The 24,098-nt window shown below is 42.4% G+C and overlaps 1 protein-coding gene across 1 annotated transcript in view; it reads left to right on the top strand.

Annotated features, from left to right (window-relative positions):
• Positions 1-24,098, top strand: part of THEMIS (thymocyte selection associated) — a 110,258-nt gene that overhangs the window by 24,260 nt on the left and 61,900 nt on the right. The window contains exons 3-4 of the mRNA XM_005280220.4: positions 1,627-2,085; positions 7,682-8,727. Coding sequence (XP_005280277.1) covers positions 1,627-2,085; positions 7,682-8,727 — 1,505 coding nt within the window. The remainder of the gene's footprint in view (positions 1-1,626; positions 2,086-7,681; positions 8,728-24,098) is intronic.

Genomic DNA, 24,098 nt, shown 5'->3' with positions numbered 1-24,098 from the left:
ACTTGGTTATAGTTTCTGGGAAATTGGCCTTTTGCTATGGCTGGCCAAAAAAACCGCAGTATAACTATCTCAGTGTCTGTATGAGGCAATGTTATCACTGCTGAATCTTGTGAAAAGATAGCTTAATCACACAGCTCAACGAAACCCCACTGTTAAGTTCTCTAAACTGTCCGTTTCATCTAGGAAAACACTCAAATATATAAATGTACATGTTTTTCTTGCTGTATGGACTTCTAATAAGACAGCTCCCAAGGGCATGATTAACATGAATTAATAGTGCCCGTAGGGATTAGAGAAGCACATATGCAGCCTCTGCCTTGTAATACTTCAGAGTTGCAATTACCTCATGATAAACCATGCTGCTCTAGTGCCTAAATACTGGTGTCATCCATCTGGTGACCTATACTATTAATCATGCTAAGGCACATTCTTCTCCCTTGCTCTTATAATCCAGTGGTTGGGTTGGTTGTTTTATTATAGATCGATATTTACTCTATAAATCACTGAACTGCATGAAAAAGGATAATTAGTGTGAACATTTAGGGCGGGAGGCAAAACAATTTGCCTTTTTGGAGTAGCAAAGAAACTGATTATTATTATTTTATCCTGCATGTAAGAATTGGTGGAGGATGCTGGAACTAGAAGTGTCTTATCTGGGCTTGGGGAGTAAAAGTATTGCTTCTAAACTAAGAGAAGCATCATCTACTCTTTGTGCTGTCCACCCTTCAAGCTGGCATAGAGTATGGCAAGTTCACTGATAGTACAGTTCCTAAGGTGACATGAATGTCTTGGGATCTATTCTCCGGACTTCCCATTTCCCATGAGGCCTCAGATGGGATTTGGAGGTTACACCCCCCAACCAGTTCCACAAGGGCACAAATCCTGCTTCTAAGAGAGAACACTTCATCAGAAAGTCCACAAAGTTCTCTGTTTACTTCTCACTGTAGTGCCTGAGCATTTTAATTCTCTTTTTCACTTGCTGCTAGTTTTATCATGGGAGGGTTTCTTTTGTTAACATGAAGATGTTGGTAAAAACTCTGATTTCCTATTTTAGAGGCATGTATCAAGTTTGTCATAATCCTCTGTGGTTTACACTCCAACTGTACCAGCAGCAACAAAGTGTGATAATATTTCAGTGATTAGCAAAGAAAAGAAAAAAAACAGATGAAAGGGAATACTGCTGCTTGATTTTCACATCCAAGTTGATTTTGCAGGGTGGTCAGTTAGAAAAGTTCTCTCTCTCTGTATTTTGAACATATTTACGATGAAAGCTGTTAAGAATTTAATTTACACATACGCAAAGGGTCAATACAGGAACTATGCATCATTTAAGTCCCATTTAAACTAACATTCAGATTTAAGTGGGACTTAAGTGATGCACAGGTCTTGTGCTGGCTGGCCTTCTGCACAGGTTTGAATGTCATCCTCAGAGAATAAATAGTGAAGCTTCATGATTCTGTTTTCATAGAGCCACTTTTCTGACAATACAACCATACTTTAAATTATATTTTGTTTTTGAGGTTTTTTTTATTGGCTCCATGGGTTCATGAACTAAAAGTTGATGTGACAGTGAATGCTTGCATATTTCCCAAGTGCCCTTGTATAATACAACATTCGTGTTCTTAGGTCTTTGTAAGATTGTGGCTGATAAAACTCCATATCTCAGCATTGAAGAAATCACAAGAAAGGTTTCTATTGGGCCAACGCGACTGGGCCATCCTTGCTTCTATTGCAACAAAGACATAAAATTGGCAAATTTCACCATCAAACAAGGTGAGCAGATCATGTTCAACTCCGTGGAAGAGGTCAACGGGACACTGACTGTGAACTGTGGAGTGGTAAGAGATAACCAGTCTCACTCCTTTACTTTGCCACTCTCACAAGAAGGAGAGTTCTATGAATGTGAAGATGACCATATTTACACCCTGAAAGAGATTGTTGAATGGAAAATCCCGAAAAGTAGAAACCGGATTGTGAAATTTACCAATATGTTACATACGTGGGACTCCTCTAATCCACTTCCTGAGAATTTTGATGGCTGTCTGATTCTAGCACCGATCTACGAAGTACAAGGAGTGATGAAATGTAAGTAAAAATCTAAGTTAATGAGCTGTACCTCTGTGCCTAGCAGCGTGTTCTAAACTGAATGCAAACTGCTCAAAATATCTGTTATAGACAGTGCTTGTTTTGGATAGGTAGAAGATGGGTATTCCATAACCATATTTGCTATTGCTGCTAGTTTAAAAATGGAGAAAAATTCTTCCCCTTCTTCCTTCATCTCTAATTCAAATACTGACTCCATATCTTTTTATTACAGTCTGCTTGTAGAGGAGCGGACTCACCCCTGTGGCGCCTCCTGCTGGTCTCTTCTGGGAATTAGCTCTTTCAGCATCCTGGAGCCCCCCTTGCAGGCCGATGACCCACCTGTCCTCTGGCCCCCGTGTCCCTCCCAGACCCCAGTGCCCTTGTATCTGGGGTGCTGCCCCCATGGCAGTATACCCCTCAGTACTAGAGTCTCCCCTCCCTGGGGAACCCCCACCCACTATCCCTACCTTGCCTCAGAATAAGGCCACTGCCAGTCACCAACTAGCCCCCACTCCCTGGGGCAGACTGCAGTATAGGCCACTCATCACAGGCAAGGTTGGGTTTGGACCTGCTGCCTGGGCCTACCCTTAGGCTGTCCTTTGCAACGCCCAGTACCCCTTGGCCTCCTACTAGGCGGCTGCCTGGGGCTATCCAGGCTGGAGCTCCCCAGCCTTTCCCCAGCCCTGCTCCACTACAGGTCCTTATGTCTAGCTCCCTGCAGCCAGGCCCTTCTCTCCCTGAACGCAGAGAGAGACTACTGAGCTCCTGGCTCCCAGCCTCTTATATAGGGCCAGCTGAGGCCTGACTGGAGCATGGCCCTAGCTGCAGCCACTTCCCCTAATCAGCCAGGGTTTTACCTTGTCCAACCCCAGCCCGCTGCAGGGCTTTTCCAACCCCTCCAGGGCCAGAGCCAGTGTTCATCCCGCTACACACACCCCACCTCAAGATCCCCTCCACGGGGGTAGGGTCTATCCCTAACGCCCCAGCATTCCTCTCAGCTGGGCACACAGGGAGTCTCTCTCCTTGCGCACGCTCTCCAGTGCAAGGAGCAGCTTGCTCGCTTTTTCCTGAGTTGGGTTCCCCTGGTAGCCTATTCAGCTCCCCTATGGGATCCCAGGTTTGTCTGGGGCCTCCCTGCTCCAGACAATCTCCTTTCTAGGGCCCTGGTCATCACCACCCCCTCTTTCAGGGAAGTCTCCTCCTCTGGGGGCTAGGCCACTTTCCCCAGCGCCCCTTGTGGCAGAGGAGGCACAGCCAGTAACCACCCCTGACCACCTCAGGGCTATCCTGGGCCCTGCAAGTCCCGTGAGGGCACTCCCTCCCTTCCTGTGCCCCAGTTCCCCACAGGCCCAACACATTTGGAGCCCCCCTGTTAGCTTCAGAGGGGGCACTCGAGTCTCTCTACCATTTGTCTTTGGCATAGCCCTTCCTTCAGGGCTCGCCTGGGCCCTGAGAGTTCTGTGCGGGCACTCCCTCTTCAAGTGTCCTGGTTCCCTACAGGCCCAACAGTTCCTTGGCCTTGCCACCAGCCTCCTGCCCAAGGTGCCTGGCCCCCAGTGAGGACTTGTGCCCTCCCCTGCAGCAGCTGAAGCAGCCCCGCTTGCTGCTCGGCAAGACGGGCCACACAGGCTCTCCAATAATAGTCCTTCATGGTTTCTCCTCTCTGCTCTGGACAATAGTCCACCGGCCTTACCCTGGCCCCTTGGGTCGGGGCAGACCGCTCTGCCCACATTCTCCACCATGTGTAGAGGAGCGGACTCACCCCTGCGGCGCCTCCTGCTGGTAATTAGCTCTTCTAGCATCCTGGAGCACCCCTTGCAGGCCAGTGACCCGCCTGTCCTCTGGCCCTGCTGCCTTGGCCTACCCTTAGGCTGCCCTCTGCAACCCCCCCCAGTATCCCTTGGCCTCTTACTAGGCCGCAGCCTGGGGCTCCCCAGCCCTGCTCCACTACAGGTACCCTATGTCTCACTCCCTACAGCCAGGCCCTTCTCTCCCTGAATGCAGAGAGAGACTACTGCACAGCTGGCTCCCAGCCTCTTATATAGGGCCAGCTGAGGCCTGATTGGGGCATGGCCCCAGCTGCAGCCACTTCCTCCAATCAGCCAGGGTTTTACCTTGCCCAGCCCCAGCCCTCTGCAGGGCTTTTCCAACCCCTCCAGGGCCGGAGTGGGTGTTCACCCCCGCTACACTGCTATTATCATTTTTACATGTACTACTACTATTAAATTATCTTTAGAGAGGAAACTTTTTTCCAAGAGATAGAGCATAGAACTAAGAGTTCTGGGTTCTATTCCCAGAAACTCTTATTGACTAACTGTGTTACCAGGGGGCAGTCATTTAATGTATGGCTCTATTTAGCCATCTGTAAAATAGATATAAAGGTAAGTATCTATGTCACAACAGTGTTAGGAGGCTTAATTATTGTTTGTGAAGTGTGTGGAGATACTCATGCACATGGTGCTATCTGAATACAAAGGTGGTATTATTATTATTATATTACAGAAGCCAACATAGGGCTTGTCTGCACTGCAACAATTAGCTCAAATTATTACACTTGAGTTACTCTGCCTGAGCTAGCCTATCTTGAGTGAGAGCCAAGTGACTACACTGCAAGTACCCAGAGTGATAGGATTAGCAGCTGATGAGATGTAACTTGAGCTTCTGCATCCCCACTACACTACTAGCTCCAGCATCAGCAGAAAGTGAGTTTCAACTCACCCCCCTGATGGGCCAGCTAGCTTGAGTTTAAAGTAGTGGCTCTCAACCAGGGGCGCACATACCACTGGAGGCACGCAGAGGTCTTCCAGGGGGTACATCAACTCATATAGATATTTTCCTAGTTTTATAACAGGTTACATAAAAAGCACTAGCGAAGTCAGTACAAACTAAAAATTCATACAGACAAAATGAGAAAGTAAGCACTTTTTCAGTAATAGTGTGCTGTGACACTTTTGTATATATGTCTGATTTTGTAAGCAAGTAGTTTTTAAGTATGGTAAAACTTGGGGTACACAAGACAAATCAGATTCCTGAAAGGGGTACAGTAGTCTGGAAAGGTAGAGAGCCACTGGTTTAAAGCACCAAATAACTTGAGCTAGAGATTTTTGTGTGCATGCAGTGACCAGGTTAGGAACAAAAATTGAGTTCTATCCTGAGCTAACTAAAATAAAATTAAAAAATTCACAGACTATTTTTTAAAACGCCCATGAAACAGGAAAGAATAAGTGAATCATTTCTTTAAGCACTTAAAAATTGTTGTGTGTGTATGTGTACGCATGTATATAATTTTTGTTTGTAAAAAGGATTGATTTTGTTCATTGCAAGATACTGGACAGTCAAGATTTTTCAGCTTTTCCATGAAGAAAATTACATTTTTAGCCCCAGACACTGCAAGGGCTTATGCACACACTTGACTTTGTTACTTTGAGTGGACTAATCATAGCAGTAAAGTTGAGCACATGTGCAAGTATTTGCCAGATTGGTGCCTATTTTCCTGCAAGGTTTTTCTGCCTTATGCCTGTATCAGAGACAGCTCCATGAAAATGGAATCATATTAGTACACTTCTACCCCGATATAATGTTGTCATCAGGAGCCAAAAAATCTTACCGCGTTATAGGTGAAACCGTGTTATATTGAACTTGCTTTGGTCCGTCGGAGTGTGCAGCCTCCGCGCCCCCCCCCCCCCCCCCCCCCCCCCCCCCCAGCGCTGCTTTACTGCGTTATATTTGAAGTCGCGTTATATCGGGGTAGAGGTGTATGTCATTCAGCAGCATGTTTTGCAAAAAACTCTTTTACAATGGATATTTCTCTTGGCTAAAACAGAGGACAAGGAAAGAAGGATGGGCAGCAATTGTTTGTGCAAGACACAATTTGTTAAATGATTAATTGGAGATATTCCATCAAGTCCAATATCCAGCTAATAGGCTTAATGTGTATCTTCACATGCTAAAATACTCCATTTTTCAAAACTGTGGCTGGATTCAGTGGTTTGGGCCTCAATCCTGCAATCCACGTAGCTGTATCCCAATGTCCACTTAGATCCAAACTGCAGGATCAAAGCCCTAAGTAAAAATAGTTTAGTTTCCTAAAAAACTACCAGATGGTTGTGAGATAATGTGAAATATGCACTTGCCTCTCAACTCCACATCCTGATGTGTGCCTTACTTGTTTTTATTTGTAACCACATGTATGTTTTTCACAATGCGTTCAATATGTAAACAACATTAAATGTCTCCTAAATGTTGATTTTAGAAATGAGTCACTCTGTACATGGTTAACTGTTTACTTGTGAACTGCAAAAAATGGATCCTCACTGTTCGTTAGAAAACAGTGAAGCTCTCTTTTTTAAATGAAGTAAGGCAAACTTGGTTCTCAATTAAAAGATCACTGATAAGAGGGTGGTTAATTACATTTTCAGAGGCTGTGGGCAGGAGCTATACATGTGTCCATTCCCCCCCGCCCCCAACAATAACTAGATTGATGTATGTAACTCCCTCCGCAGGTCACAGAAAATGTATCCATTTGTAGACTATTATTTTAATTCTCACTAATCACCCTTAGTTTGGCAACATTTCTTCACCATAGTCAAAATGTTTGGCTCCGGAAGATGATAATATGACGAGGGCAGAGTGTGCATACACATGCTGACCAGCTGTCATAAATTCTTATTATATAAAATGTACATTAAGTACAGAGTTTAATGAGTGAAGAATTAGTATATCATAACACATGAAGTATAAATGTAGGATCTGCTATGCAGCATGTGTATGTATGTACAATAAAAAACTTAATGAAGGAGGCCTTTAAATAATGTTCCTGTGTTAAATTACATCATCCTGAGAACTTGTTTATAATGAAAATAGCTAGGACCAAATTTTCAAATGACCCTTAATAGTATCCTCAATTTTGCACCTGTAATTACTAGCACATACAATTTTGCAAGTGCAATTATAAGACCATAGGAATTGCTGTACGGGATCAGATTATCTAGTGCAGTATCCTGTCTCTGACAGTGGCCAGTACTTGATGCTTCAGGGGAAGGAGCAAATAGTGGAAAATTCTGGAATAAGCTAACCACGTACCCTGGAACATGAAGGTTTATATCTCTTCTTTTAAAAAAGCATTATTGGTTTTTATAACAGTTAGAGTAATTGTAGATGTTTTCATTATCCATATTAATGTCAACACTTTTTTAAATCCTGCTAGTTTTTGGCCTCAGTGACATCTTATGGCAATGAGTTCTGTTAGTTCATTATGCACTAAATTTATTCCTGTTCAACTGGTATTATTAGAGAAGGTAAACTGGGGCACTTTATTGAGCTTTTCTGTACATTTTGTTATTTTGTGTACCTCTATTGTCTCATCTCATTTATCTCCTCTTCCATTAGATGTCTAACTGCCTAATTGCTCCTGCAAATGAAATAGACATTTTAAATTATAATATTTGCATTGATAATTGGTTTACGCTGGCAAAATTGTGGACACAATTGTTATACAACATCTTAGAGGGTTTTTTAAGTTGTCTCTTGGAGTGTGTCTATTTCATTACAACATCAGTGTGAAAACAAAAATTGACTTTTACCTTTTTCCTTTCAGTTCGAAGGGATATAGTTCATATCCTCTCTGATCTAGACATTGAAGTCATAGATGTAACAGACTCTTACGATATTAGCTGTTTCCTTCAGCCATTATCCATGGAAGATGTATTTGAAAGGACAAGCAAAGAATTTCCTATGGTTGCTGAGGTAATAGAAGGGCCCACAGGAAGACAGCAACTTTATAATTTATTATGTCCTGGGAAAGAAATTGTCATTCACAAAAAGTACCAGGCAAAAAGAATCCTTGCATCTGAGATCAGAAGTGATTCCCATAAAAGACACTTTTTAATTCCTGCCAGCTACAAAGGAAAGTTCAAAAGAAGACCTCGGGAGTTTCTAACTGCCTATGACCTGGAGATAGCAAGAAGTGACAAGGAGCAGCTTCATGTTGTAGCAACTAAAGCTTTTGATTCTCCCCATGCAGAATTGTTTTCTGTTTCTGTTGGAGACCAGTTTCTAGTTCAACAGCGCCAGACCGGAGAAGTCATATATCAGGGAAGGAAGAAAGTGATAGATGTTTTGGCCTGTGAACAAATACTAAGTGAGGCCTATAAGGAAGTGCTTCTTCCTATGTATATGGAAGGTGGCTTTGTAGAAGTGATTCATGACAAGAGACAGTACCAGCTTTCAGAGCTTTGCAAAGAGTTCCGCTTGCCCTTTAATGTCAAAGTGTCTGTGAGGGATCTCTCCATTGAGGAGGATGTCTTGGCTGCTATGCCTGGACTGCAGCTTGAAGAAGAAATCACAGACTCTTACTTGCTAATCAGCAGTGCTGGCGATCCTGCGGACAGTTGGGAAATTCCTGTGTATCGTCTAAATATGTCTGTTCAGTTGCTCAGCAAATCTGTTGCTGAAACTGTATCCTCCCCAACTAGGACCATTGTGGAAGAGATCAGTGAAGAACAATATTACATGGTGAGGAGATTTGAAAACCAAGCCCTACACCCACCACCCAGACCTCCCAAGAAGCCAACAACATTGGAATCAAAACCTCTTCTTACTCTAGCAGAACGAAGTGTGTTGGATGCACCGCATGCTGTGAGGGTAGGACATTTCTTCTATTATATATCCTTTGGCATATGTTTGAGATATTTCACAATCTGCTTCCATTTTATGTTGGCTTGTGTTTTATGTTAAACTCATTTATCTTCATGCAGCGTTTGAGATGGCAGTGAACCTCACAGGATAGACAAATGAGCTACTAGAACTTAACGTTGAGGGCTGAATCCTCCGTTGGTGTAAACTGATCTGTTGAAGATCTGGCCCTAGAGCTTTGGAGTTGAATAATCCTTTGTTGCACTGGTGTATAAGTGAGGGGACAATTTGGGCTATTACAGCTAAATGCTTAAAAATGGGAAATACATGTTGATTTGATACATTAACAGAGAATTTGGTTCAGATAGAGATCAGAGAATGTGTAAATTTCAAATACAAATAGACATTCTACAGAGATATTTTTGTTCTGAATATTTTGCATTGTATCCAAATATTAAATAGATTTTTGAATGGAAAGTATTGATTTTCATAAAGCTACTGAAGTTTCAATATTTCACCAAAGCAAAGAGCACATACAAAAGTGCCCATTATAGCTGGACAAGTACGGGAGTATTTTTAGTAGCAGTTAACCATAACAATTGTGCTTGTCATTGGTTTTCTTCTATATGTTGAAAGAGCTATATATAGAAAGGTGACTTGATGAGGACTCAGCAGGGAAACAAGTACAGGGCCTGCTCAGACTATGTGTGTATCTCTAGTCACAGCTCCCATTCCCCTCTCACTTTCCTGTTCAAATACAAATCCACCAAAAGAAAAAAAAAAAAGAGACTAATTTAACATTCATTATTAATGCAGTTGAGTCTCCAGAATGTGACTAGTTCTATCTTGGTGACTATGATCCACTTGGAACGCAAGCAGGAATTGATGTTTACATTTTTTTTTTAAATAAGGGCCATATTGTGCCTTTTGCATCCACGTTTGGAGGGGAACATCTTTGCGCCTCTCCCCTCATGTGCTGAATGTTATTCACCTCTGTGGCAGCATTTTCTGTCTCTGTTCCTAGGACAGAGAGTTTTCCATGGGCCTGAGGATCCATGCAGAAGTAGCAAGCAGGCCCAGGGAGAAGTGGATCGGGGGGAAGACACATATTGTTTTGATACCAGTCCTGTGGAATCCTTCAGATACAAGTATTAAATTAAGAGGCTATTCTGATTTCCTCTGTCTTCCCTCCAAGCTAGTGAAGCCGTTCACTGACCTTTTTTGGGGGGAGAGCTGGGGGGTCGAGGTTGAGGGGGAGCTCACAGCCAGCTGCTGGCGGGGGGTGTGGGGGGGAATTCCTAATAGCAAGGACCCATTAAGCCATGCTGCCAGCTAGTGGGGACATATAGAGGCATGGGTTCCAGAATTGGTAGAGAGGCCTGAGGCCTGTGTGATGTTGTGGTCTGAGGTACTGGATGGGAACCCAAGAACTCTTCCCAAGGTCTATTTCATAGGCAACTAAACCACCAGTCGGAAGGAGGCAGACTGCCCACTGGTACCAGTGGGTATGTGTGTGAGAACTATGAGCTGGTATCTGACTCTGTATTAGTATTGTGCAAAAGATGTTATTTTACTCCAGCTAGGAGGGGGCAGTTAGAATAACAGAGATACATTATGGTTAATTACAGGTTTCAGAGTAACAGCCGTGTTAGTCTGTATCCGCAAAAAGAAGAACAGGAGTACTTGTGGCACCTTAGAGACTAACAAATTTATTAGAGCATAAGCTTTCGTGGACTACAGCCCACTTCTTCGGATGCATATAGAATGGAACATATATTGAGGAGATATATATACACACATACAGAGAGCATAAACAGGTGGGAGTTGTCTTACCAACTCTGAGAGGCCAATTAATTAAGAGAAAAAAAACTTTTGAAGTGATAATCAAGCTAGCCCAGTACAGACAGTTTGATAATAAGTGTGAGAGTACTTACAAGGGGAGATAGAGTCAATGTTTGTAATGGCTCAGCCATTCCCAGTCCTTATTCAAACCGGAGTTGATTGTGTCTAGTTTGCATATCAATTCTAGCTCAGCAGTCTCTCTTTGGAGTCTGTTTTTGAAGTTTTTCTGTTGTAATATAGCCACCCGCAGGTCTGTCACTGAATGACCAGACAGGTTAAAGTGTTCTCCCACTGGTTTTTGAGTATTTTGATTCCTGATGTCAGATTTGTGTCCATTAATTCTTTTGCGTAGACACTGTCCGGTTTGGCCAATGTACATGGCAGAGGGGCATTGCTGGCACATGATGGCATATATCACATTGGTAGATGTGCAGGTGAACGAGCCCCTGATGGTATGGCTGATGTGATTAGGTCCTATGATGATGTCACTTGAATAGATATGTGGACAGAGTTGGCATCGGGGTTTGTTACAAGGGTAGGTTCCTGGGTTAGTGGTTTTGTTCAGTGATGTGTGGTTGCTGGTGAGTATTTGCTTTAGGTTGGGGGGTTGTCTGTAAGCGAGGACAGGTCTGTCTCCCAAGATCTGTGAGAGTAAAGGATCATCTTTCAGGATAGGTTGTAGATCTCTGATGATGCGCTGGAGAGGTTTTAGTTGGGGGCTGAAGGTGACAGCTAGTGGTGTTCTGTTATTTTCTTTGTTGGGCCTGTCTTGTAGGAGGTGACTTCTGGGTACTCGTCTGGCTCTGTCAATCTGTTTTTTCACTTCAGCAGGTGGGTATTGTAGTTTTAAGAATGCTTGATAGAGATCTTGTAGGTGCTTGTCTCTATCCGAGGGATTGGAGCAAATGCGGTTATATCTTAGAGCTTGGCTGTAGACAATGGATCGTGTGGTGTGTCCTGGATGGAAGCTGGAGGCATGTAGGTAAGTGTAGTTGTCAGTAGGTTTCCGGTATAGGGTGGTATTGATGTGACCATCGCTTATTAGCACAGTAGTGTCCAGGAAATGGACCGCTTGTGTGGATTGATCTAGGCTGAGGTTGATGGTGGGATGGAAATTATTGAAATCATGGTGAAATTCCTCAAGGGCTTCTTTTCCATGGGTCCAGATGATGAAGATGTCATCAATGTAGCGCAAGTAGAGTAGGGGCGTTAGGGGACGAGAGCTAAGGAAGCGTTGTTCTAAGTCAGCCATAAAAATGTTGGCATATTGTGGGGCCATGCGGGTACCCATAGCAGTGCCGCTGACTTGAAGGTATATATTGTCCCCAAATGTGAAATAGTTGTGGGTGAGGACAAAATCACAAAGTTCAGCCACCAGGTTAGCTGTGACATTATCAGGGATACTGTTCCTGATAGCTTGTAGTCCATCTTTGTGTGGAATATTGGTGTAGAGGGCTTCTACGTCCATAGTGGCCAGGATGGTGTTTTCTGGAAGATCACCGATGGATTGTAGTTTCCTCAGGAAGTCAGTGGTGTCTCGAAGATAGCTGGGAGTGCTGGTAGCGTAGGGTCTGAGGACAGAGTCTACATAACCAGACAAGCCTGATGTTAGGGTGCCAATGCCTGAGATGATGGGGCGTTCAGGATATCCAGGTTTATGGATCTTGGGTAGCAAATAGAATACCCCTGGTCGGGGTTCTAGGCATGTGTCTGTACGGATTTGTTCCTGTGCTTTGTCAGGGAGTTTTTTTAGCAGATGGTGTAGTTTCTTTAGGTAATCCTCAGTGGGATCAGAGGATAATGGCCTGTAGAATGTGGTGTTAGAGAGCTGTGGGAGAACACTTTAACCTGTCTGGTCATTCAGTGACAGACCTGCGGGTGGCTATATTACAACAGAAAAACTTCAAAAACAGACTCCAAAGAGAGACTGCTGAGCTAGAATTGATATGCAAACTAGACACAATCAACTCCGGTTTGAATAAGGACTGGGAATGGCTGAGCCATTACAAACATTGACTCTATCTCCCCTTGTAAGTACTCTCACACTTATTATCAAACTGTCTGTACTGGGCTAGCTTGATTATCACTTCAAAAGTTTTTTTTCTCTTAATTAATTGGCCTCTCAGAGTTGGTAAGACAACTCCCACCTGTTTATGCTCTCTGTATGTGTGTATATATATCTCCTCAATATATGTTCCATTCTATATGCATCCGAAGAAGTGGGCTGTAGTCCACGAAAGCTTATGCTCTAATAAATTTGTTAGTCTCTAAGGTGCCACAAGTACTCCTATTATGGTTAATTTGTACATTTGTGAGCGATTGCAACTGTAGACTTCAAATACTTGGATACAGAAACACATTTAAGCAAATGACATTTTTATGAAAGCTTGCAATAAATAAATAATAAATTAGAGTCAAAATGTTACCTCTATACAGATTTGTAAATTCTCTTTTCCTGGAAAGATGAAACAAGTAGCTATCCCTTATTCATAAGATTAAACCCCCAAGCTCTAATATAATAGATTTAGAGTCAAACAGAATGTATTATCTCTCCATCCTGAACAGAGAGAGGCCTTTGAGAATACCTGAATCTGCACTGATGTTTTCCTGCTTTTGCCCATGTGATGATTATAGTGGTGGTGGCGGGGTAGGGGAGGAGAGGGAGGCTACAATTTTCTTCTGAACATACCTGCTAAGTCTGAAGGTTCAGAAATTTGCCTAAATGATAAATGGTCTAATCTGCATATTTTATGACTGTGCATTGCCTCATTTGCATAATGACTGCAAACATCCAAATGAGCAGAACATAAATCCAAGAAGGTTGATGCATGGAATGAACTTTAGGATCATAGGAATTACCTTGCTCCTAGCTGGCTCTTGCATCTCTCCAGCTGATATTCAACTAACTCTGGCATCTCCTGGGGGCTCTGCCCCTGGTTGCTCCTTGTCCTGATCTGGGTGAAAGGCTGTATTTTGGTCAGTGGCCCTGGGGCTAGGTGCTGCTGCCTTGCAAGGGAGATCTGGTTGCTTCCTGCCATCAGCTGGTCATGCTCTGGTTGGGCTGATAGCCCCTCGCTGGGAATTCACTTTGATTGCTCCTTTACTCTTATTCCCTGGCAGGAGGGAAATGGAGGAGACTCTAACTGCATCTGCCTGCTGCTTCCTGAGTGGGGTGGAATCATAGAATCACAGAAATATAGGGATTGAAGGGACCTCGAGAGGTCCTCTAGTCCAGTGAAAAGAGAGGCTTACAAGAGGCCAAAATCTATAGCTATAGTAAAATACTCTATCGCTGGAAAACCATCCCTCCGCAATAGACATGGAATTATGTACTAAAATAAAAAAAAGGAAAAGAATGATAAAAATACAAGATATAGCAAATCAATATATATGTGATAAGTGTGGACATTACTGTCAAATGTATATTGATGGCTCCAAAGAGGAAGCAACAGGTAGAGTGGGAACAGCTTTCTGTGTGCCTGCATTTGGACTCAAGAAAGCCAGAGGGCTAATTAACATTATCTCTGTCTTTATGGCTGAGCTAACACTAAGTTGGGCCTAGGATGTTGGCCAGCTGCCTTTCTGTCTGATTCCTTATCAGGATTGCAGGCACTATACAATGGCAAGTCTGACAGCAGAAATAGGGTGACCAGTAGAAAGTGTGAAAAATTGGGACGGGGTAGGAGATAATAGGTGCCTATATTTAAAAAAAAAAAAAAAAAAAAAAAGCCCCGAATATTGGGACTGTCTCTATAAAATCAGGACATCTGGTTACCCTAAGCAGAAATGATATACTTTATGAAATATTGCTGCTAACAAACAAATTGGTGCAATGTGATGTGACTGTAGTAATAGCATGGATCCTGGCACATTTAGGGATTGCTGGCAACGCATAGGCAAACACAGAGGCAAAAAATGCTATTGAGCATGAACAAGTTGACCTAGAGATCCCATTAAGCAAATTGAATTTACACACTTAATCAAAAATGAGATAAGGAAGGAATGGCAGGAACTTGTGACCACCTGAAACGAAGGCGGGCCCAATAGTTGAAAATGTTTATTTAATCCAAAGACCTGAGAGGAAGAGTGAAGTGGCTCTATTCAGAATTTTAACAGGTCATTGTGGATTAAATAGTAATCTATTTCTAACAAACAAATTTTTGGATTGATGGATTTAAGGTCTGAGAAACAATAAATCATCTCTCATGGATCTGTAAAGACTGTACCAGTAAAAGGAGATATTTATACGGAAAACTCAGAAACCTTGGAGTAATAAAATTCTCTTTGCAACACCTGTACAGAATGCCAGGAAAATGGGGCCCAATTAAAAAAGCTATTCTGCAATTTTTAATCGTCCTGGGAAAGGTGACAGACTTTGTCATAACCTGTCTATGAAATCCTGTGGAGAGCAGTCAGACTCAGAAAGTGAGCCTGCTGTGCCACAGAACCAAAGGAGAAGCCTGGCTGGGGCAGCTAGTGGAGAGAGGAGGCAGTGGCTGAGGATGGCGGAGAGAGAAGGCTGGCTGGCAGGCAGTTGAGGAGGAGGCAAAGTGGAGGACTACAGCTGGCCCCCAGGTGAAATGAGGTTGAACATTGAACCTGACAATGGAGGTCGGTGGGGAAAAAGAGAAAATTGTCTTGGATTATGAAGGAGAAAAAGCAAGGGATGAGGGATCGTCTCAGATCAGGAAAAATTAAAAAAAATATATCAGGTTTGAAGAATAAGGAATTCATAGAAATGAAAGAAAAAAACAGGATAGAAGTCAGCATTTTATAATTGTCAGATCAGAGATAGAAGATGTGAAAGCAGAGGATGTTAACCCCCTGAAAATGGCAGAATGGATAAAGCAAAGTGTTGGTGTCATTCAAAGAGCTAAAAGAATTGCTGGGTGGCGATCTATTGATAGAGTGTACGCATAAAGAGCAAGCTGAAAATCTTCTAAAAACTGTAACCTTCGGGAAAATGAAAGTTACTTCTCAACGGCCTAAATTCCTGATTGAAGTAAGAAGGGTTATGTTTGAAATTCTACAAGGATTATTTGAGGATGATATCTAAAAGAGTATAGGTGAAGATAAAGTATTGTTTGATAAATGGCTACTTTGTAAGGGGTGGGGAAATGCCATCTACGACTGTACATATAACACTTAAAGGTAGGACACTTCCCAGTAGGATCCAAATGGATTATCAATCTTTTGGGGTTAAACCACATATTCCTACTCAGTGGCGTAGCCAGCTTTTAAGAGGAGGGGGAGCAAACCTAAAAAAGGCGCCCCCCCCCTTGGCTCCTCCTCTGGCTGCACCGCTGACTGCCCCTCCCCCCCGCTCCTCCGGCCACCATGCTGCGCCCCCCCCCGCTCCTCCAGCCACGCGCCCGCCGCCCCCCCATGGCTGCTGGCCGCGCTGTGGGCAGCCAGCCTGAGCCTCCCCCCGCTCCTTCGGCCGTGCTGCGGGTGGCCAGCCTGTGCCTCCCCCTCCTTTGGCCGCGGCTGCGGGGCCGGGCCGCATGCTGCGCCCCTCTGCTCCTTCGGCCGCACGCCTGCTGCCCCCCCGTGGCTGCCGGCTGTGCTGCGGGTGGCCAGCCTGCGACCCCCCTTGCTCCTTTGGCCAGCGGCCGCCTTTGGGAAAAGGGGAAGCGGCTGCTTCCCCTGCACCCCGCTAGCTACGCTACTGTCCTACTCCCCGCACCTCTGGTGAGGTGCTTTAATTGTCAAAGGTTTGGATGTATGCCAGCCATTTGTAAGGGAACAATGTGGTGCAGTAAGTGTGGAGGAAATAACTCCCATGACAAGTGAGTAGAAGGAACAGAACCTAAATGCAGTACTTGCGGGGGAAAGCACAGTGCAGCAATAAAGGATGTGCAGCAGGAGAACAAGCTAGAGAAAAATGAAACCTGTTCACAAAGTATCTCATGCAGAGGCTATCAAAAGATACATGCTGCAGAAAATAGAAAAAAATACGCAAGAAAAAAAGATGTACGGGGGCAGCAGAACATATCTCTGATCAGGGAGGAGAATATGAGAGGAATGGGAGATGATGTATTGCTTGTAAGTAAAGAGAAGTTTATAGTGTTCATTATAGAAGTAATTAACTGCACCTTGCAGATGGAGAAAAAACCTCAAAGGTTTGAAATCACAGCAAATGCAGCAGAAAAATATGTAAAGACAGACAACCTCTCAATAGACCGCATTAACAGGATTTTGACGGAAGGCAATAATATAGCTTAAATAACATGATCTTAATGATCCTTAGTTGGAATGTGCATGGTTTAATAGTGCATAGACAGGAATTTAAGAAAGCCATCTCTAAAATGGGGGGAAAAAGCCTAATGTAATACGTGTGCAAGAAAAACTGGTAATAAGTAAACTTGTGTTCAATCTACAGGGGTATGATATACTCTGGAGGGATCAAGAGGCTACCAAAGGAGGGGAGGATTTAGCTACATCAAAATGGATGCGCAGAAACTATGTTCTGAATATAATGCTATTAAGATTCCCATGCAGAACAAAAACACATATACAGATATATAATTTTTATAATCCATGTAAAAATTAGTTAATTTAGAACTAGAAAAATTATGTAATGTCAAAAACCCTTTGATAATTTGCAGACACTTTAATAGTCATAATGTGCTATGGTGAAGTAAGAAAACTGACTGAAATGGTAAAAGTTTAGAACAATTTATTGATATGCATAACGGTAATATTGAACACAGGAGCACGTACTAGATTTAATTGATTGGATAGATCCTCTTCAGTTTTGGATCTGGAATTGCAACAAATAAAATAAGCTAGTAAATGGGAAATGAACATTTCCTATACTTATTGGGTATCAAGGCTGAAGAAATGTCAAAAAACATGAAAAGAGTTCCGAACTGGAATTTTAAAAAGCTAATTGGGGCACTTTCAAGATTAAGGATGATGAATATTTATGCAGTAGCAGTACAATTGACAATCTAGGAGAATTCTATAACAACGTAATAAAAAGAATTACAGCAGCAGCTGAATTGGCCATCTACAAAACACCAAATTTCCCCCAATTTAGAAATTCGATTCCCTGGTGGAATTAGGATTGCAAATTAGCAATCAAGGAAAGAAATAAGGCATCCAAGCAAACAAACATATAGTGAATATTAAAGAATTATAAAAGATGTAAGGTGGTGGCGGAAAGAATGATCAGAATGACAAAAAAAGAAAGTTGGAGAAATGTATATTGTGATCTGAACCAAGGTTCAAGGTTTTCAGAAATATATAAGCAAATTCAAAGAATGACTGGAATTGGAAGTAAAAGTCTTAAACAATGAAGCAATGAAACGAAGGTCTCCAATTTAGGAAAGGCAGACATTTTAGCAAAGGAATTCCAAAAGGTCAGTAGTGATATGAATCAAAGAAATAGGTTTTGTGAAAAAAATGGAGGTTTATTGAGGATTACTGTGAACTATTAAATGGCTGGAGAGAATATGCTGATGATGTGTTAAACAAAAGTTTTAGCATGCAGGAGCTTATTTTAGCCACTAGAAAAAGGAAAAATACAGCTCCAGATAAAGATAATATAAGGAAGGACAAGATTAAGTCATGGAAGTAACAGAGTCTGTGAGTTTTTAAAGACCTTTGTGACATTTTCTGCTTCAGCCCAGGGCGGCGGGCCCACAGCTGTCAGCCCATGAGCCAGAGCGCTCAGTCACCGTCGGCAGTGGGGAGACCTCAGCGCTCTCAGTCACTGCGAGTGTTGGGGCCCCTGGAGCTCCCAGCTGCTGTGGCTTGGGTTTAGGCTTCAGTTGTCCCATCAGTCTCTCCTCCCTCATTATTTTTAGTAAAAGTCAGACAGGTCACAAGCGTCCGTGAATTTTTATTTATTGTCTGCGACTTGTGACTTTTACTAAAAATAACCGTGACAAAATCTTAACCTTAAATATAGGTAATGGAATGCATTAACCCTTGTCAGAAGGAAGTCTAAAGATTCTGTTGCAGTTATATAATGATATTTTTGGGAAAAGACAGCTGCCAGTAGAACGGAAACAAGCATTGGTAATACCAGTGAGGGAACCAGGCAAGATGCATGCAAGGCCTGACACTTATAGGCCTATTGCCCTCACAACGTATTTAGGGAAGATCATGGAAAAAATGATAAATGTAAGACTTGTGGAATACTTGGAGAAAAATTATAATATAACTGACGTACAAAGTGGTTTCAGAAGAGAAAAATGCGCAGTTAACCATATAGTCAGATTACAAATAGAGGTACAAAAAAGCATATGGACAAAGAACTTCATGGTAAAAGTCTTCCTGGCCTCCTATATAAACTAGCCAAAGCTGGAATAAAAAGGAGAATGTTTTGGTGGATAAAGGACTTTTTAAGTGACAGAACCATACAAGTCATAGTGGGAACGTCAAAAACCTACAAGCTTACTTATGGAGCTCTGTGAGGGAGTATTATCAGCCCTACTTTGTTTTCCATTATTATAAATCACCCCCCAGAAAGTGTGCAGACAGGAATAGATATTTTCCTTTTTACAGATGGCTGTGCTACATGGGCTAATCATAAAAGACTTCAAGTAGCTGTAGAAAAGACAAATGAGGCACACCGGACAATTTCCAAGCGGGGAAATTATTGGGGATTTAAATTCTCACTTGCAAAAACAAAAGGAATGCTTTTATCCGGGAAGAAAATTAAGCAATAAAGGGACTTATTTCTTTATGGTGAAAAAATTCAGATAGTTCAAAAATGTATGTACCTAGAGGTCGTGTTTAATTCAAAATAATTAACTGGGAAAGTGACATAGATAATATCATACAAAACTTATTTAAAAGTATAGCTGGAAAAAACTGGGGTGCAGATAACAAGATACTGATGATAATGTATAGAGCATTGGTAAGACCAGTTTTAGATTATGGATGCCAAGCTTTTGGTTCAGCCTCAAAAACAACTGTAAGAAACTTGGAACTGCTCTGCACCCAAGCTCTGCGATTGGCATGTGGCGCAATGATAACAACACCAGAGTGTGTGCTGCAAGTAGCCACTGGAGAAGCATGTATAAATCCAAGGATGAAGCTATTAGATCTAAATTTTTGGGCAAAACTAAAAGGGGAACCTGAAAATAGAAGTACACAACAGATCTGTGAGGATTGCTGGGAGCTTAGTAGACAAAACTTGCCACAGACTTCCTCATATTATCCGTGTTTTAAAAATGGATGGAGACATGTAAAAAAGAAAAAATGGAGAGATCTAAACATTTTTAGTCATGGGAAATCAAATTACAGCTGCAAATTATTCCCTCATTTGAGGATTTGGAATTGTGTGTGGGAGGGAGGGGGGCGTGGGAGGGGGACAGAGAGAAGGAAAAACCCACATATTCTGAATGAAATTCCTGAATTTATTTATGAAAAATGGGGCCATCTTTGCCAAGTTTCTACAGAAGAATCAAAAGATGACAGCACAAGTAGAGAAGGAACAGCCTTCTGTGTTCCTAGTCTTGGAATGCAGAAATCTAAAATGCTATTAAATTATGTGACCATTCTGACAACTGAACTGATGTGGATAATGTTCGCACTAACATGGATAAGAGATGTGCAATGGGCTGCAGCTGTAATTTTATCCGATTCCTTGTCAAGCATAATGACAATCAGAACAGGGACTTCAGAAAGCAGAAATGATGTACAGCAATTGAAATAATGTTCCTAACTATGGAATTAAGCAGGTGTCTGTGTTACAATACCGTGGATGCTATTGCATATTGGAATACCTGGAAGTGAGATGGCTGACAGCAGCAAAACACGCCCTAAAAAACGAAGGTGTGGATATTAAGATATTCTTAAGTAAACAAGGCTTTAAAAGTGTGGCCATGGAGGAGCTTCCAAAGGAATGGCAAGACCTACGGACTAAGGAAATGAAAGGATGAAGGTTCTGTGACAGGGGTCGGCAACCTTCGGCACATGGCCCATCAGGGTAATCTGCTGGCAGGCTGTGACACATTTTGTTTACATTGACTGTCCGCAGGCATGGCCCCCCGCAGCTCCCAGTGGCCGCGGTTCGCCGTTCCCAGCCAATGGGAGCTGCACGAAGCAGTGCGGGCCACAGGAATGTGCTGGCCGCCACTTCCCGCAGCTTCCATTGGCTGGGAATGGGATTAAGGAAGCATAGGCCAGAGGTCAGTAGCCAATAGCAACAGTAGCCACCATCGCCAATAGCAAGAAAACAGAAGCAATGTTTTTTTCTCTTCTGAATGGTTTTAGTTTTATGAAGGTGATGGCCTGACCAGCTCCTCCCCTTTGGAACTCTTCCTCAGGAGTTCCTTAGCAAATGAAAATGGGACACTCCCTTTTGAAATTATTGGCATAAGCCAATGGGGTTGATTAAGTTACCTTTATGCAAGTAAAGAACCTACCAATTTTAGTAATTTCTTGCTCAGTTAATCCATGAATCCAAAGATATATACCCAGACAGGTCCTAATATTTCAAGACATTTGAAGAAGACATGATCAGCTCCTCTTAGTCACAGGTCAGTCCACAGACATCATCTCAACCATCCTATGGCCAGAGGGAGACAGCTACAACACTGCCCAGCATCACTTTTGCCATTACTTGAAGTCTATGGCTGTGAGTGGGCTGGGGAAATGTAGGCTACATCTCTATAAGTAGAATCCCCCTTGCTGTTTGTCTCTGGATACAGCAAGAGAGAGGGGGAGCTCTAATGATACAAGTCTTGCATTGATTAGCTCTAACTTTAAAGAAACAGCCTAGATCATCTCCTCTCTAAGGCCTGGATCCAGCAAAGCATTTAGGCATGTGTTGAATTGGGGACATTCCATTGGAAGTCAGGCATGTGCTACACTGTGGCCCATGATCAGTGCAGAGAGCAGCTAAAACCAAGAGCCTCCTGACCTTGATGGGAGACTGCACCATTCTGCAGGGAATGTCCTAATTTGAGCTGCTCTTCTTTCTGCTGATGCTGGGCTGGCAGCCTCACTGAAGAGCTTTCTGTCTGCATCCTACTGAAGGGGTCCCTCCATTTGTACTTCAGGTGTTTGCAGATTCTTCAGAATGCAATTAAGTCATTTTATATGGCTCTGAATCTATAATCATTTCAAAGCTGGTTGTTTTGTTCAGTCAGAGCAATATTGGATTAAAAGTCTCTTTTTAAAAAAGTTTCACTATGAATATGGCATTCTTCCTCTCTTCCTGTCCTACACATCAAGTAATGTTGCTGTGCTGGGCCAGTGATTATTTTAAATATAGTATATTGAGATCAGATGCAAAACACTAAATAAAGGTAATATATCATTTAAGATACTGTACACTCTAGAGCAGAATTTGTCTCACCATTAGAGGCATTTGCATTTCCCTTCTTCTACATGGTGATACTATCTAGCTAACTTCTTACACCATGAAAAAGATATGTAGAGGAGTCATGTCAAAATCGGAGTTTTTTCAGTCCTTTCAGATAGTTGCTTTTTGAAGCAAAGAGCATTATATGTGCCCCTAGTACTGGAAAGTGATTGTGCATTGGACAGGAAAATTGTTGAACCAGCCTGATGGAGTATAACTGCAAAGGGGAAGGTGTGTTATGTTGTTTCCTCTGAGGCAAAGTAAAGACTCTTAGGAGATATTTGTTGTGCCACAGCATCACTGCTGATTGATTGTGACATGGGGACCGATAAGTGCCAAAGAGAGAGATTCATAGTCTGAGTCCAGACTTTTATAGTATACAGTTATATCTCCTGGATTTATGGCTCATGATTCAAAGTCTGTGAATGCCATGGATCTCCTGTGATTGTCAGATGATCACTATCTGTAGTTATAAGAAAGAGCAACACATGACAAGTCATGCAGTTGTGTTATAATCTGCCTCGGGGGAATCAGAGAGAGACTTTCTCTATCATTTTCCTTATCAAATCACTTAAGGGTTGTGGGTAGATGTGATGTCAAACTGTGACTTTAGCATTCTTTCTTGACTTGTTGCTTTATATCTTTCTTCTGTCAGTTTGCTCATTGAGCATGCTAATTGTTACCCATCTGAGAACATGGGCCAGTGTAGCAGTAGCACAGTGTTCTCCCAAGTGCAGATCAGAGTTTGAGACAAAAAGAAAACTTAAACACATCTTTGCATATTGAAAGCCATTGGTCTCCTTTATTCTCATGCCTTACTACACAACTTGGACTGGTGATTATAAAACACGTACTGTATGCCTACTTACATGTTGTTGTTTTTTCTTGAAGCATGTCTCTATATAGTGACAAGTTTCAGAGTAGCAGCCGTGTTAGTCTGTATCCGCAAAAAGAACAGGAGTACTTGTGGCACCTTAGAGACTAACAAATTTATTAGAGCATAAGCTTTCGTGGACTACAGCCCACTTCTTCAAAGATATGCATCCGAAGAAGTGGGCTGTAGCCCGCGAAAGCTTATGCTCTAATAAATTTGTTAGTCTGTAAGGTGCAACAAGTACTCCTGTTCTTTCTATATAGTGATTGTCCCAAAGTGAATTGGTTTAGTATTTCTGCTGATGGTAGTGCAGAACCAAAATGTGTTGCTATTTCTCATTGTAACCATATTGGGCATGGTATCTTGTGAGCATTACATTTACTGAGTAATTTGTCTTAGATCATTTCCAATACAGTAGTCCACAAACTATGGTCTGGGAAGCACCAGGTGATTCACAGAGAACGGGTTGGTCACATGGAACTGGATCTGTTTTTTGTTTCCAGCTTCTACCTTTGGCCAAACACAGCATTAAAAGAAATATCTGATAGATTTGTAAGAACAGCTGGAAAAAAGGAGGAGGGGAAGACGAGGTCTGTGTGAGAGAACCTCTCTATCAAGATGTTGGCCATACTATGAAAAAAAAGTTTGAGAACCCTTGACCTAATGCTTAATCTTATAACCTTCCCACACCCCGAGGACTGGTGGGAAACAATCACTGCGCAATTAGGGCCTGATCCAAAGCCCACTGAAATCATTGGGAAGTTTCCTTTAACTTCACGTTCTGCTCAGAAATATAGAAAATATTAACAATGATAAAACTGGGTAGCCTTAAAGAACAAAACAAAAAAGCCCACCTTCGAAACAGCAAGGAAAGTATTCTAATTTCCTCAGGTTGAGTGTTCCTCTCTTCATTTTCTATTGTGGACCAAACTAGAACTGTGCATGCGTGCACACACAACTGCTTTTTGTCAATGGCAGAAAGTCACAAGACCAGTAAATACAATGGGTTTTGTATATTTTATATATTTAATAAAGCAGGCTGACATGGTTTCCCAAAACCCTTTGCCAGAGCTCTAGCAAGTAAATGAACCAGACAAAGATTTGAATGCACCCTTCACAATTAGGAGCACACACAGTGAATGTGACAAAACAAAAACTAAACCTAAACTTTTCACCTGGCTGATAAATCTAGAAGGGTGTATCAGGTGAGGCCTGTGTGGTCCAGGAAGGAAGAGGGTTAAGATTTTCTGAAGTTCCCTAATCCTGTTTATCTGCTACCTCTACTTAAACTGCCACCCATCCTGAGAGATTCAAAACTGCAGTGGCTCTTTTCTAACTTTC

The sequence above is a fragment of the Chrysemys picta genome, chromosome 3 (assembly GCF_011386835.1).
Source record: "Chrysemys picta bellii isolate R12L10 chromosome 3, ASM1138683v2, whole genome shotgun sequence".
Lineage (NCBI taxonomy): Eukaryota > Metazoa > Chordata > Testudines > Emydidae > Chrysemys > Chrysemys picta.
Note: the sequence above shows the minus strand (reverse complement) of the source record. Positions and strands in the feature narration are given on the sequence as shown.